The 15,717-nt window shown below is 42.0% G+C and overlaps 1 protein-coding gene across 3 annotated transcripts in view; it reads left to right on the top strand.

Moving 5' to 3' along the window:
• The window catches only part of stab2 (stabilin 2), a 292,259-nt gene that overhangs the window by 151,332 nt on the left and 125,210 nt on the right, over window positions 1-15,717 (top strand). For 2 of the 3 annotated variants that reach the window (XM_059977628.1, XM_059977630.1), the window contains exons 14-20: window positions 344-406; window positions 1,102-1,218; window positions 5,182-5,235; window positions 6,068-6,175; window positions 9,303-9,461; window positions 11,329-11,391; window positions 15,452-15,547. In XM_059977628.1, coding sequence (XP_059833611.1) covers window positions 344-406; window positions 1,102-1,218; window positions 5,182-5,235; window positions 6,068-6,175; window positions 9,303-9,461; window positions 11,329-11,391; window positions 15,452-15,547 — 660 coding nt within the window. The remainder of the gene's footprint in view (window positions 1-343; window positions 407-1,101; window positions 1,219-5,181; window positions 5,236-6,067; window positions 6,176-9,302; window positions 9,462-11,328; window positions 11,392-15,451; window positions 15,548-15,717) is intronic. The other variant, XM_059977629.1, reaches the window with a different exon arrangement.

Genomic DNA, 15,717 nt, shown 5'->3' with positions numbered 1-15,717 from the left:
TTCAATCTAAAATGATAACAATGTTTTTTTCCCCCTTCCACAGATGCTGCCTGATCTGTCAAGTTTTCCCAGCTTTTTCTGTTTTTATTTCAGAATTCCAGTATCTGCAGTTTATTGACTGACCTTCAGTGGAACAATATCCAACCCATTGAAGCTCTTTGGTCTTTTAGAGCACTCCTTAACCTTACTCACTCAAATGGAATATAAATCTAACCTGTGAAACCTGTTAACCCCTTTTAACATTGATCATTCAATTTCCCTTGAAAATATTCCGCACTGCAACTAATATTCCTACAGTTGCATTCCTGGGTTTGTTAAGACTCTTGTGTGTTCTTCTCCTCAGAAAACACTCTACACAATAATTTCAGAAAATGCCAAGTTCAAGAAGTTTATGGAACTGATACAGGTATGATTCAGTAACTCATTTCATTGTCAAACCAGTCTCCCCTTCATGAACTCTGTCTACATTTCTCGTTGCTTGAGTAAAGCAGCCTACGTGATCGAACCGTCCTGACGAAGGGTCTCGGCCTGAAATGTCGACAGTGCTTCTCCCTATAGATGCTGGCTGGCCTGCTGTGTTCCACCGGCATTTTGTGTGTATTGCTTGAATTTCCAGCATCTGCAGATTTCCTCGTGTTTGCTACATAATCAAAGTCCAGAAATGATCTCTATGGATGGTAGGCAAAACAAAGTTCCTCACTGTATCTCAGCATATGTGACAATATTAAAATGAGTGTACCAATTTATCAAATTTAAGAACTTCAGTTAAGATAAAGTATTTCCTGATTCTAAAATCAATATTTTCAAGTTCATCATCATTCAGCCATATTGATGTAAACTGACCAAATTAAACAATATTCCTCCAGATCAAGGTGCATAACACTGTACATGTATCTCACACACAACACAAAAGTCAATATCCTGTTAACTTTTTTTTAGAACATTTTAGTCTGAATGAGCTCATCTCTAAAAGGCTAAATGAAAGATGGGACATCAAATAACAACTCTGTCACTGACCCAGTCAGATGAATAAACAAGGATTAATGGTGAGTTTATGTAGATTTTGCTTTGATCTAATTTTCTTTCTCTTTTAACATTCAGAGAACTAACCTTGACCAAATCCTCCAAAGTCGTGGACCACTTACAGTTTTTATCCCAAACAAGAATGCTTGGAATAGGTTGGAAGATGGGACAATGACCTATTTGCTTTCTGCAGAGGTAGTAAATTGGAATTATTTTCTATAAATGTGCTTTAATATTCATGCCTGCATTGTAGTTAAGGTGGAATTTTGTGAGGCATATTGATAGAAGACTACAGCATAGAAACAGGACCTCAGCCCATCTAGTCTGTGTTGTACCATTATTCTGCCTAGTCCCAGACCATAGCCCTCCATACCCCTTCCATCCATGTACAATAGACAATAGACAATAGGTGCAGAAGTAGACCATTCGGCCCCTCGAGTCTGCATTCTGAGATCATGGCTGATCATTCACTATCAATACCCAGTCCCTGCCTTGTCCCCATATCCCTTGATTCCCCTATCCATCAGATATCTATCTAGCTCCTTCCTCTCCAAATTTTTCTTAAATGTTGAAATCAAACGCACATCCACTACTTGCGCTGGCAGCTCGTTCCACACTCTCACCACCCTCTGAGTGAAGAAGCTCCTCAACATGTTCCCCTTGAACATTTCACCTTTTCACCCTTAACACGTAACCTCTAGTTGTAGTCTCTCCCAACCTCAGTGGAAAAAGCCTTCTTGCATTTACCCTATCTGTACTCCTCACCCTCATAATTTTGTATACCTCTATCAAATCTCCCCTTCTGCGCTAGGGCATGAAGTCCTGACCTATTCAACCTTCCCCTATAACTCAGATCCTCAAGTCCCAGCAACATCATTGTAAACTTCCTCTACACTCTTTCAGTCTTATTTACATCTTTCCTGTAGGTAAGTGACCAAAACTGGACACAATACTCCAAATTATGCCTCATCAACATTTTATACAACTTCAACATAACATCACAACTCCCATACTCAATATATTGATTTATGAAGACCAATGCGTCAAAATCTTTCTTTACAAATCTATCCACCTGTGTTGCAACTTTCAAGGAATTATAGATCTGTATAAGAACATAAGAAATAGGAGCAGGAGTAGGCCATTTGGCCCATCGAGCCTGCTCCACCATTCAATAAAATCATGGTTGATTTGGCCATGGAATCATCTCCACCTTTTCCCCATAACCCTTAATTCCCCTACTATGCAAAAATATATTCAATCTTGTCTTAAATATATTTACAGAGGTAGCCTCCGCTGCTTCATTGGGCGGAGAATTCCACAGTCACAACTCTCTGGGAAAAGCAGTTCCTCCTCATCTCCATCCTAAATCCACTACCACGAATCTTGAGGCTGTATCTGTTAATTCTAGTCTCACCTACCAGTGGAAACTCTATCTTATCTATCCTCTATCTTATCTATCCCTTTCATCATTTTATGTTTCTATAAGATCTCCTCTCATTCTCCTGAATTCCAGTGAGAAGAGTCCCAGACGACTCAATCTGTCCTCATAGTCTAACCCCCTTGTCTCTGGAATCAACCTGGTACACTGCCTCCAAATCCAGTATATCTTTCCTCAGGTAAGGAGACCAGAACTGCACGCAGTACTCCAGGTTCTGCCTTGCCAGTTCACCCCTTTCTACCTCACACCTGAATGATCTACCACTCACCAAGTACTACCCTGGTTGGTCCTCCCAAAATACAACACCTCATATTTGTCTCTGTTAAATTCTATCTGCCATTTCTCAGCCCATTTTTCCAGCTGGTCCAGAACCTGTTGCAAGCTCTGATGGTTTTCCTCGTTGTCCACCACACTCCCATCTTAGTATCATCCATAAACTTACTGATCCAGTCTGCCACATTATCATCCAGATCATTGATGTAGATGACAAACAACAATGGACCATCACAAATCCCTGCGGCTTCCAATCTGCGATTGTGACATCTCCAGATTAGCATCTAAAACCACTCACTGGCTTCTTCTGCAAAGCCAATGTCTAATCTAATCTACTACCTCATCTTGAACGCCAAGTGACTGAACCTTCTTGACCAAACTCCCACGAGGAACCTTGTCAAAAGCCTTTCTAAAATCTATGTCGACAACATCCACTCTCTTGCCTTCATCAACTTTCCTGGTAACTTCTTCAATTAAGGGTTATGGGTAGATGGAGCTGAGTTTACAGACAGATCAGCCATGATCTTATTGAATGGCGGAGCAGGCTCGATGGGCCAGATGGCCTACTCCTGCTCCTATTTCTCGTGTTCTTATGTTATGTTCCTTACAACAGTTTGCGATCTCTCTACAAATTTGCTCCTCTAAATCCCACAGAATATTGGGTGGTCTATCATATAATCCCTTTAATGTAGTCATTGCTCTCTTATTCCTTTGTTCCATCCTTAAAATCTCACTAGACAAGCTCTTCACTCTGTCCTGACTGAACATTGCCGTGACATTTTCCCTGACTAGTAATGCCATCCCTCCTGCTCTGTCATGCCTAAAATAACAGAACCCTGGAACACTGAGCTACCAGCCCTCCCTGCCTCACCTTCAATCAAGTCTCACTAATAGCTACAATTCATAATTCCATGTGCTGATCCATGCCCTAAGCTCATCCACCTTTTCTAGAAAAGTACCTCCTGCCCAATGGCAGCAGTAAGAAGAGAGCATAGCCTGGTGGTGGGAGTCCTTGATGGTTGGTGCTTTCTAGTGGCAGTGCAAATTGTAGATGTGCTCAATGATAGGGAGGGTTTTTCCTGTGATGGACTGAACTGTGGTCACTACTGTTTGTAAGCTTTTCCATTCATATAGGTTGTAATACAGCCAGTCACTGTACATCTATAAAGTTTGGCAACATTTGGCAACAGAAGTAGACCAAATGCCCCCTTTAACCTGCTTCCCCAATCCCCTGCATCAACTCCTCTCCATAGGCTCTGTCTACACTTCATGCTGCCTCAGAAAAGCAGCTAACATTATCAATGTCTCTTTCCACCCCCAAACATTCTCTCTCCTCTCCTCTTCCATTGGGCAGATGACATAAAAACGTATGACTCAACAACAGCTTCTATTCCACTGTTATAAGACTTCAAACTCACTCAGAATGTAATATTAAAATAAGAGCTATTTTTTATGTTGATTATGGGACACTTGTGAGTTAATTGAGGGAGATTTCACTTTTTTCTGAATGACAACATGTGATTTTATATCCAACTGAGAGAGAGATCAAGGCCTTGGTTACATGTTCCCATCTGAATGAAGATACCTGGGACAGAACAGCACACCTGGAGTGGAAGGCCAGATTTTTGTTCTCAAGTCTCTGGAATCCCTTCCAAATTCTCAAGACCTTCCACAGAGATGAATTTCTTTTTGCAGCATGATGTGAATTTTTGGATTTCATTACCTTCCAAGGTAATGGAAGATGTTCTCTCGGCCCTTACATCTTATTGTTTACCTGGCATCACCAGCCTGAAATGAAAACACCAATGTCCTTGAGCAGAAAATCCTACAAAAAGAGTTGTTCCTTTCCCCGTTTGTGGCACCTCGCATTTCTTTAGCATTTTTGTTTGTGTTTTTAACGAGGCTGAGTTGCTAGCTTGACGCTTGACCCAGCACTGATGGAAAGCGTGCAAGGAGCCAGCTGGATTTGAACCTGGGACCATTTACTTTGAAGTCCAGTGTGGATGCCACTACACCACTGGCTGCCTAACAAAAAAATGGTGGCAATAGTTAATCAAGAGGACAAAATTTTAAGATGATTGGAGGAAAGTATGGGGGTTGTCAAAGGTAAGATTTTTCCAAAGAGTGGTTAGTGTGATGAACGTCTTGCTGGGATGGTGGTAGTGGCAGATACATGTATTCCGGGCATTTAAGAAGCTCTTAGAGAGGGACATGGATGACGAAAAAAAAAATGAAGGACTATATAGAAGGGAAGGGTTAGATTGATCTTAGAGTAAGTTAAAAGGTCAGCACGGCATCATGGGCTGAAGGGCCTGTACTGTGCTGTACTGTTCTATGTTCTATGATAAAGTGTTTACAAATTGTTCCCTTCTCTATGTGTATCTTTCTGCCCTGAAAAAAATTAGTGTTGCTTGTTGGATTACTGATACCATTCCTTTCTTTTACAGGGTAAGATGAAGCTTGAGGAGCTGATGAGACATCACATCATACCTGAAAATGAGGTTAGTTCTTCTTTATCCAATAAATAACTGCAAAAAATTCAATAATGCTGCAGATCCTACAAGTACAAAATAAAAGCAAAGGATGCTGGAAATATTCAACAGGTCAGGAAGCATCTGTGTAAAGAAATAAAACAGAGTTTGTCATCTATCGCCACTCCCTGCCTGTTCTGTTTGTATCTTGTATTTTAGAAAAACACACACAACATGCTAGGGGACCTTCAAGTCCTGATAAAGGGTCTTATCTAAAAAAGTAATCTGTTTATTCTTCTCCATAGATGCTGCCTGGCCTGCTGAGTTCCTCCAGCATTTTTGAGTGTGTTGCTCTGAATTTCCAGCATCTGCAGATTCTCTTGTCTTTAGGTTTTAGATTCTAGTTTTGATAATTCCAACAAGTGGAGCTATCTAAAACCTGAATTTGTGAAAGTCATTGTTCAAACTGGGAATAATGAGTCAGCTCAGAAAAAGTTAAGATATTAGACCTGACTTTAACCTATCTCACCAGATGGTCATCCAAGTAGAGCAATGAAACATTAATTTCAACATTAACAAAATGCATATAAAAATGATACTTTGCTCAATTTCTTTGGTTTCCTGACTAAATTTTAGATTATAATTGTCACTGATAAATATTTTTGAAGCTTGTGTTCAATTGTAAAATGGCTGAGAGTTCAGATGTGGAATGGAAGGAAGAGTTAAAATGGTAAGTCACAAATAGGTTGGGCGGCACTTCAGACGGAGCAGGGAAGTTCAGTGAACACTGATCTCAGAGCATTAGGTAACTGGAAGTATTCACAAATAAGTCCTCACACTGCTTTTTCTTCTCCTAAATCAGCTGGAAGTTTCGAGCCTACTCTCTTCACCTAAGATTGTGAGCTTAGCCAATCAGCTTGTGCCAATGAACTTGAGCAGAAATGTGAGTAGATCCATTTCACAGAAACAGGTAGTGTACTCAAATGTCCATTTTTTGTTATCTATCCTCAAATATTTTTGAAGAAGTACTTGGCGCTCTTGTTTATATATTACCTTTTTAATTCCAGCTTTAGACTAAGCTTGTGGCCAAAGATCCTGTGATGTGATACTGTGAAGATAGTGATAGCAAATCATCTAACATTTCTTTATCTCTTCCAGTGACTAATTAAACATTAAAGATGAGCTTTATTTGTCACATGTATATAAATACAAGGACATGTATGCAGAAGAGTATCGGAAAAATGCTTGCAATATCATGCAGGAGCTCACCCACCCCACTCATGGACGGTTAATCCTACTCCCATCAGGGAGGAGGCTACATAGCATCCACGCCAGAACCAACAGACTCACAAACAGTTTCTTTCCCCAAACAGTGAGGCTGATCAACACCTCCAACCACTGACCCACCCTGCTACATTCCCTCCGCCAATACTTTATCTCAGAGTCACCTGTACAGACAATCCTGTGTTTGTGTCCTTCCATGTACATACAACCAATCTGTATATATAAGCTATTTTAGGCATTTATATTTACTGTTTTTTTTATTATTGTGTTCTTAATCTTATTGTGTTTTTCGTGCTAAATTGGATCCAGAGTAACAATTATTTTGTTCTACTTTGCACTTTTCCTTTGTACTAGAAATGGCATTAAACAATCTTGAGTCTTGAAACACCAAAGCATACAGTGAAATGCATCATTTGTATCAATGACGAACACAGGGCAGAGATGTGTTGGGGGCAGCCCATATGTGTCACCATGCTTCCGGCGCCAATGTAGCATACCCACAACTTACTAACCCTAACCATAACTGTATGTCTTCAGAATGTGGGAGGAAACCAGAGGAAATCCACGCAGTCATGAGGAGAATGTACAAACTCCTTATAGACAGCGACAGGAATTGAATTCCACCGTCCTATGCTGCCATTTATTTCTTGTCCATACTGTTGCTTGCAAAGATGGTGGTGAGCCTTCAGAGTAAGCTCATGTAGATCGTCTGCTGAAGACACCTCCACAATGCTTTGAACATCAAGGTTCAGGTTTCAACCATGTAATTCCCCCACACTACTTGGCACATAGTAATATGGAAAACCTAGGAGTCCTTCAATCCCATATGGCAGATTTTCTATCACATCCACCATATTCCTGCTCATTCCCCATGCTCCTCTTCACCTTTTCTGTTTAGAAACCTGTCTCCCTGCTTCTCAAATATATTCACCATCTTGATCTCCACCGCCTTCTATGAAGGACAATTCCACAGTTTCGCTGCCCTCTGACTGAATACGTTTCTCCTTATCTCTGTCCTGAATGTCTTACCCCACATCCTCAGCCTGTAACCCTCGGGTCTACATCCCTCAGCCAAGGGTTCATAAGGCTATAGACGTAAGAGCAGAATTAGGCCATTCTGCCCATCAAGACTGCTCTGCTGTTGGATTATGGCTCATTAATTATCCCTCTCAACTTCATTCTCCTGCCTGTTCCCCATAAACTTTGACATCCTTACTAATCAAGAACTTATCGCCTCCATTTTAAGTATACCCAATGACTTAGCCTCTATAGCTGTCTGTGACAATGAATTCCACAATCTCCCACCCTTCTTATGTCTGTCCTAAAGAGACATCCTTAGAACATAGAACATAGAAATCTACAGCACATTACAGGCCCTTCGGCCCACAATGTTGTGCCAACCATGTAACCTACTCTAGAAACTGCCTAGAATTTCCCTACCGCATAGACTTCTATTTTTCTAAGCTCCATGTACCTATTTAAGAGTCTTTTAAAAGACCCTATTGTATCCGCCTTCACCAACTTCACTGGCTGTGCATTCCACGCAGCCACTGCTCACTGTGTGAAAAACTTACCCCTGACATCCCCCTTGTACCTATTTCCAAACACCTTAAAACTATGCCCCCTCATGTTAGCCATTTCAGCCCTGGAAAAAAGCCTCTGACTATCCACACGATCAATGCTTCTCTTCACCTTATACACCTCTATCAGGTCACCTCTCATCCTCCGTTGCTCCAAGGAGAAAAGGCCGAGTTCACTCAACCTATTCTCATAAGGCATGCTCCCCAATTCAGGCAACATCCTTGTAAATCATCTCTGCACTCTCTCTATAGTATCCACATCCTTCCTGTTCTGAGGTGACCAGAACTGAACACAATCTCGATTCATGGCCTACGCCGGTGCCAAAACGATGCCACCCTCAGGGTGGAGGAGCAATATCTTATATGCTATCTGTGTATCTCCATCCAGTAAACAAAATTCCCATCCCCTTCCTCAATTCCCCACTCTGACCTTTTACCTCTTTTCAACAGCCTATCACTCCTCTTCTCCTTTTGTCCACTTTCCTCTCCTATCAGATTCCTTATTCTCCAGCCCTTGACCCTTCCCATCCACCTGGCTCCAACTATCACCTTCTAGCGAGCCTCTTGCCCCCTCCCTTTCCTTCCAGTCCTGATGGACCTCAGCCCAAAATGTCGAATGTACTCTTTTCCATAGATGCTGCCTGAGCTGCTGAGTTCCTCCAGCACATACGTGTGTGTGTGTGTGTGTGTGTGTGTGTCTAACACTGTTAAGGGTTCTTCCACTAACTGTGTTCTGACCCTTTGCATTTGACCTCCCAAAGTGCAACGCCTCACATTTTCCATGGTTAACCTCCACCTGCCATGTCTCTGCCCAGATTGGCAACTGGTCTGCTTTGGGCAATCTTCTACACCGTCCACAGCCATGCCAGTCTTAGTATTGTTTGCGGATGCAATATCTCATCCAACCATATGTTTAATTCTATTCTGAAGCTGTGCCCTTCAGTCCTAGACTCTCCCAATATTGGAAACATCCTCTCCATGTCCACTCTATCTTGGCCCTTTTCTTCATTATCTGCTGACCTGTGAGTGGAATTGGAACTGGACATTGTGCGGTCATCAGTGTACATCCAAACTTTTGGCATGATGGAGAGAAGCACAATTAATGCAGATGTTTGAGGTTTGGAAACTGAGTGTTGAATAGTGATTAATGTGTACTCTGAATTCCTGAGGTCTCTATTTCCTTGGCTTATTTCAATACATTGAGCACTTGTTGGTTGTCCTTTACCTCTGCAGGGTCGCATTTTGTTGGGTGGTCAGGATGTGGCAGTTGAAGAAGCAGACATATTTGGCAAGAATGGCAGAATCTTCATTCTGAATGACCTGCTGATTCCACCATCGATTTTGCCAATTCTTCCCCGTCGATGTGACAATACACAGCATAGGATCACCTCGGTAATGTGACCTCGGCTGAAATGACAAGTAACCATCTAATGCTTAGAAAATGTTTGGAAGGTTATTCAGAAAAGAATCCATAAAGCTTTAAGTCTATAAGATGAGGGAGCAGAGTTAGGCCATTTGGCTTATCAAGTCTGTTCTGCCTAAAAATCATGACTGATTTATTTTTCTTCCTAATCTCATTCTCCTGCCTTCATCCCCTAACTTTTGACACCCTTATTATCAAGTACCTGTGTTGGCACGTGGCCAAGTGGTTAAGGCGTTTGTCTAGTTATCTGAAGGTCGCTAGTTCGAACCTTGGCTGAGGCTGCGTGTGTATCCTTGAGCAAGGCACTTAACCACACATTGCTCTGCGATGACACCAGTGCCAAGCTGTATGGGTCCTAATGCCTTTCCCTTGGACAACATTGGTGGCGTGGAGAGGGGAGACTTGCAGCTTGGGCAACCTTGCTCAGGCTTGCACCCTGGAAACTTTCCAAGGTCTATCAAGTCTAACGGAGGCCTACACTATCAAATACCTATCAACCTCCATTCTAATAAATTCCACAGATACATCATTCTCTGGCTAAAGAAATTCCTTCTCATCTCTGTTCTAAAGGGACGTCTTTGTATTCTGAAGCTGTGCCCTGTGATCCTAGACTCCCCCACTATTAGAAACATCTTCTCCAAATCCACTCTATCAAGATTTTTCAATATCCAATAGGTTTCAATGCGATCCCCTCCCCCTCATTCTTCTAAACTCTAGTGAGTACAGGCCCAGAGCTATCAAATGCTCCTCATATGATAACCCTTTCATTTCCAGGATTATTCTCATAAACCTCCACTGGACCTTCGCCAATGCCAACAGACCCTTCCTTAGATAAAAGGCCCAAAACTACTCACAATACTTTAAATACAGTCTGACAACACCTTAGGGAATCCCCAGAATGCTGAAAGAATCTGCTTTGTTTCTCTTCTCTGGGTCATCCATAGGTATCATATTCTGCCAGATGTGATGACCTTCTTTTCCAGTTTAAGGAACACCATGATGTTCAATGAAAATTTGGAGTAGATCTTTGGTTTGTCACGACTAAAGCATGCAGTACCCTCATGATGTACATCATTAGTTTGATTGTTTTCTCCAGGACCCTTCCTTTTTTAAAACTTTGGATGTAAATGTTCTCATAGAGGGTGAAGATTAGCTTTACTTGTCACACATACATCAAAGTATAGAGTGAAATAAACGGTTTGCATCAAATCAAATGTGTGAGGATTGTGCTGTGCAGCCTGAAAGTATTTTGCCACAATTCTGGTGCCAATATAGCATGCCCACAATTTACTAACCATGACCATACGCTATTGAAATGTAAGAGGAACCCAGAGCAACCAGAGGAAACCCATGCAGTCATGAGAAGAATATACAAGCTCCTTATAGACATCAGTGGGTATCAAACCCTGATCTTATAGCTGACACTGTAAAGTGTTGTGCTAACAGCTAGAACTACCATGCCCCCTCATATCTAGGACCATATCTAAGAAGTCTGGGCACACTCCAATATTTATCCCTCAAAATTACCAAAACAAATCATTGACTGCATGTTTTCTTCATTTCAATATTGTCTATACTTCAAAAACATTTTGTTGGCTGTGATGTTCTTTGAAACATCAGTGAAATGCAAGTCTTTCCAAATTTGGAGATGGAGCTGGCAATGCATTCTCCACTTGCCTGGCACCTAGAACTTCTTCCCTTATTGGGAAGCATGGGCTCTGTAGATTCTTCTTCATATATTCAATGTCTTGGAAAGGATATCGATAATAGTATAGAAAAGTGCATGGATATTAACCTGTTTGCAACTTAAAATTTATTTCATTTACATTCATTAAGGGCTCTTGTGTAAGTTGTGCTAAACTTCAAAACAGCACTTGTGAACCTGGAACGACCCCATTGGTAAGTAAGCACTCTGTTAATTATATCTCTTTTTTGCTCATTCTGTTGTTTTTTCATCTCCTCACTCCTCTTATAAAGAAAATGGAAACGGCATCAGAATAGAGACCAGGAACTTGCCCTAAATTAATAATGAATTTAGACTCAAATACAGGCCCATGTCCCAAGATGTGCTTTCAACTGCTGAAAGCCTTACTCAGGAAATTCCTTGCTAGACCTTTCTCTCAAACAAGAGAAAGTCTGCAGATGCTGGAAATTCGAGCAATATACACAAAATGCTGGAGGAATTCAGGCTGAAACATCAACTGTACTTTTTTCTGTAGATGCTGCCTGGCCTGCTGATTTCCTCCAGCATTTTGTGTGTGTAGACCATTCTCTCACTTTCTTTCACTCTCAGTCTCAATTTTCTCTCTCCCTCTTCTCTCCACTCTCTCTCATTTTTTCTCTCTCCCTCTCCTCCACTCTCTCTCACTCTCCGTCTCCACTACTCTCTTTCTCTTGTCCACTCTCTCTCTCCTCTTTTCATCTCTGTCTCTCTCATGCTTTATCTGTCTCTCTCTCTGTTTCATTCCCTTCCTTACACACTCGCACTTTCTCCTTCCCTACCTCTACTCATCCTTCCCCATTGATTGTCCTCCTGGCACTTACCCTTGCAAGCAGAACAAGCACTACACCTGCAACTACACCTCCTCCCTCACTACCATTCAGGGCCCCGAACTGTCCTTCCAGGTGAGGTGTCTCTTCACCTTCTGTATCCAGTGCTCCCTGAGGCCTCCTGACGTAGATTGGGAGACCGCTTCTCTGAGAAGTTATACCCCATCCACCAGAAAAAGTGGCATCTACTGGTAGCCTCCCATTTCAATTGTACTTCTCGTTCCCATTCCAACATGTCAGCCCATGGCCTCCTCTTCTGTTGTGAAGAAGCCACACTCAGGTTGGAGGAGCAACACCTTATATTCCTTCTGGGTAGCGTCCAACCTGATGGCATGAACATCAATTTATCGAACTTCTGGTAATTGCCCCTGTCCCCTCCTTCACCATTCCCAATTCCTGTTTCCCTCTCTCACTTTACCACCCTACCTCCCAACACCTCCCTCTGGTGCTCCTCCCCCTTCCCTTTCCTCCATGGTCTTCTGTCCTCTCCTATCGGATTTCCCTTTCTCCAGCCCTTTATCGCTTTCATTAATCATCTTCCCAGCTCTTTACTTCACTCTCACCCCCTCCTGGTTTCACATTTCACCTATCACCTCGTACTTCTTCCTCCCCCTCCCCCAAGCTGCCTGCTCCTCTTTTTTTCCAGTCCTGATGAAGGGTCTTGGCCCAAAACATCAACTGTTTACTCTTCCCCATTGATGCTGCTTGTCCTGTTGAGTTTCTCTAGCAATTTTATGTATTGCTTTGGATTTCCAGCATCAGCAGATTTTTTCACGTTTGTGGGACAGGTTTGTTAGAGCCGTTGGGGAGGGTTTAAACTAATTTGGCAGGGGGATGGGAACTGGAATGACAGGGCTGAGTGATGGGGCAAGTAGTATAAAAGCAGATGCAGTGTACAGTGAGACTGTGAGGAAGGATGGGCAGGTGATAGGGCAAAATTGCAGTCAGTGGAATGAGCTGAGGTGTAATATAGGGGCAAAATCAAAAAAGGTCATGAACAGGATTGAAGGTGTTATATGTGAATGTATAGAATAAGGAGAATGATGTTGTAGCTCAATTAGAGATTGGTAGGTATGATGTTGTGGACAGAAGATCATAGCTTGGAGCTTAACGTGTGTTGGCATGTGGCCAAGTGGTTAAGGCTTTGGGCTAGCGATCTGAAGGTCGTTAGTTCGAGCCTCAGCCGAGGCAGCATGTGTGTCCTTGTGCAAGGCACTTAACCACACACTGCTCCTGCACGTTTATAGCCCAGTGGCGGCAGTTGGTTCAGACAAGACATCCAAGGATACACCTTGTTTCATAAGGACAGGCAGGTAGGCAGAGAAGGCTCTGGTGGTAAAAATGAAATCAAATCCTTAGAAGGAGGTGATACAGGATTAGAAGATGTAGAATCCACGTGTATAGAGTTAAGAATCAGAAAGGGTAAAAAGACATTGATGAATTATATACAGGCCTCCAAATGGTAGTCAGGATGTGGGATACAGAGACAGGTGAATTTCAATATGTATGTGGATTGGGAGTTTATAGAATGTGGTTGAGCCCTCTAGATGAAAGGCAATTCTGTGTAACAAACTAAATTTGATTAGAGAGCTTTGGAAGCAGTGATCATAATATGATAGAATTCACCTTGTAACTTGAAAGGGGAAGGCAAATTCTGATGTATCAGTACTACAGTGGAGTAAAGAGAATTAGAGGCATGAGAGAGAAGGTGGCCAAGGTTGATTGGAAGGGGACATGAGCAGGGATGACAGCAGAACAACATTTTTGAGGACAGTTTGGAATGCATAAGATAGAAGCATCCTAAAGATGAAGAAATATTCTAAAGGGCAAATGAGGCAACCAGGGAAGTCAACGACAGCATAAAAGCAAAAGAGGGCACACAATATAGCAAAAATTAATGGGCAGTCTGAGGATTGGGAAGCCTTTAAAAACAGAACTAAGGAAAGTTGAAATATGAAGGCAAGCTAGTCAATAATATAAAGGAAGATACCAAACGTTTTTCAAATATGTAAAGAGTAAAAGAGAAGTGAGAATGGATATCGCAGTTGGAAAATTACGCTGCAGAGTTTGAAATGGGGGACAAAGAAATGATGGAGGAACCTAATAAATATTTTGCTTCTGTCTTCACTATGGAAGACATTAGTAGTATGCCAGAAGTTCGACAGTGTCAGGGGGAAGAAGTGAGTGCTGTTACTATTACTAAGGAAAAGGTATTTGGGAAGATGAAAGATCTAAAGGTAGATAAGTCACTTGGACCAGTTGGACAACACCCTAGGGTTCTGAAAGAGGTAATGAAGAAATTGTGGAGGCATTAGTAATGATTAGTAATGGAAAATTTCAAAATTCACTACACTCTTTAAGAAGTGAGTTTAGGAGTTTAGAAGAAACCTATTGAATATTGGAAGTCCAAGACAGAATGGATGTGGAGAAGATGTGTCCTATAGTGGGGATGTCTATAACCAGAGGGCACAGCCCCAGACTAGAGGGACATTCATTTAGAACAGAGGTGAGGAGGAATTTCTTTATCCAGAGGGTAGTGTATCTGTGAATTCATTGCCATAGGCAGCGACGGAGGCCAAGTTATTAAGTATATTTAATGTGGAGGGTGACAGGTTCTTGATGAGTAAGGGCACCAAGGGTTACATGGCAAAGGCAGGAGAATAGGATTGAGAAGGATAATAAGTCAACCATGATGGAACAGACTCGATAGGCCAAATGGCCTAATTCAGCTCCTATGCCTCATGGTTTTAAGAAAACGTGTGGTGTGTTGGCCTTCATGAATCAGAGACTGAGTAACATTGCAGTTCTGTAAAATCCTGGTTACGCAGCACTTGCTTATTTCTGGTCACCTCATTGTAGGAAGGATGTGGAAGTTTTAAAGAGGGCTCAGAGGAGATTTTCCAGGATTAGAGAGAATGTCTTATGAAGTTAGGTTGAGCAAGCCAGGGCTTTTCTCTTTGGTGTGAAGGAGGATGAGAAGTAACTTGAAAGAGGTGTGCAAGATGATAAGAGGCATGGATCGAGTGGACAGCCAGAGGCTTTTTCATAGGGTGGAAATAGTTGATGGGGAGGGGGCATAATTTTAAGATTATTGGAGTAAAGTATAGGGGAGATGTCAGAGTAGTCCTTCACACAGAGCATGGTGAGTGCAAGAAATGCCCTGCCAGGGGTGGTGGTAGAAGCAAATGCTGTACATTAGGGACATTTAAAAAATTCTTAGATAGGCACATGGATGCTAGAAAAATGGAGGGCCATGTAGCAGGGACTAGGCCTGTACTGTGCTATAGTGTTCTATTTTCCTATGTACATCCTCCAGGTATCTAATAAGATGAATCATGTCACTGTTTGCTGCCTTCCTGTGTGATGCAAAGACTTCAACTGGAGTTTTAATGACTGCTTCTTGCTCTAGGATACTTCTAAACAAGGATGCCTTTACATGACCCATATAATGGATCACAGCCTGCCAACCCGTGGCTGTAGTAGAAACTGCTACAAGGTAGTTACGGTGAGTACAAAAACAAATCTCTGAACTTCCTAAATACTAAATCCAGTGGTGGGTCTTTAACTCACTGTGATATTAGTCCTAGCGTCAGGATAACTAGTTTATCAGAAAGAGCTTCAGTTAAATCACTTGGAAATAAAACTGCCCAGTTTGTTAAGTGTATGGCATGGTAA

Source organism: Hypanus sabinus, chromosome 8, assembly GCF_030144855.1.
Source record: "Hypanus sabinus isolate sHypSab1 chromosome 8, sHypSab1.hap1, whole genome shotgun sequence".
In the NCBI taxonomy this organism is placed as follows: Eukaryota; Metazoa; Chordata; class Chondrichthyes; order Myliobatiformes; family Dasyatidae; genus Hypanus; species Hypanus sabinus.
Note: the sequence above shows the minus strand (reverse complement) of the source record. Positions and strands in the feature narration are given on the sequence as shown.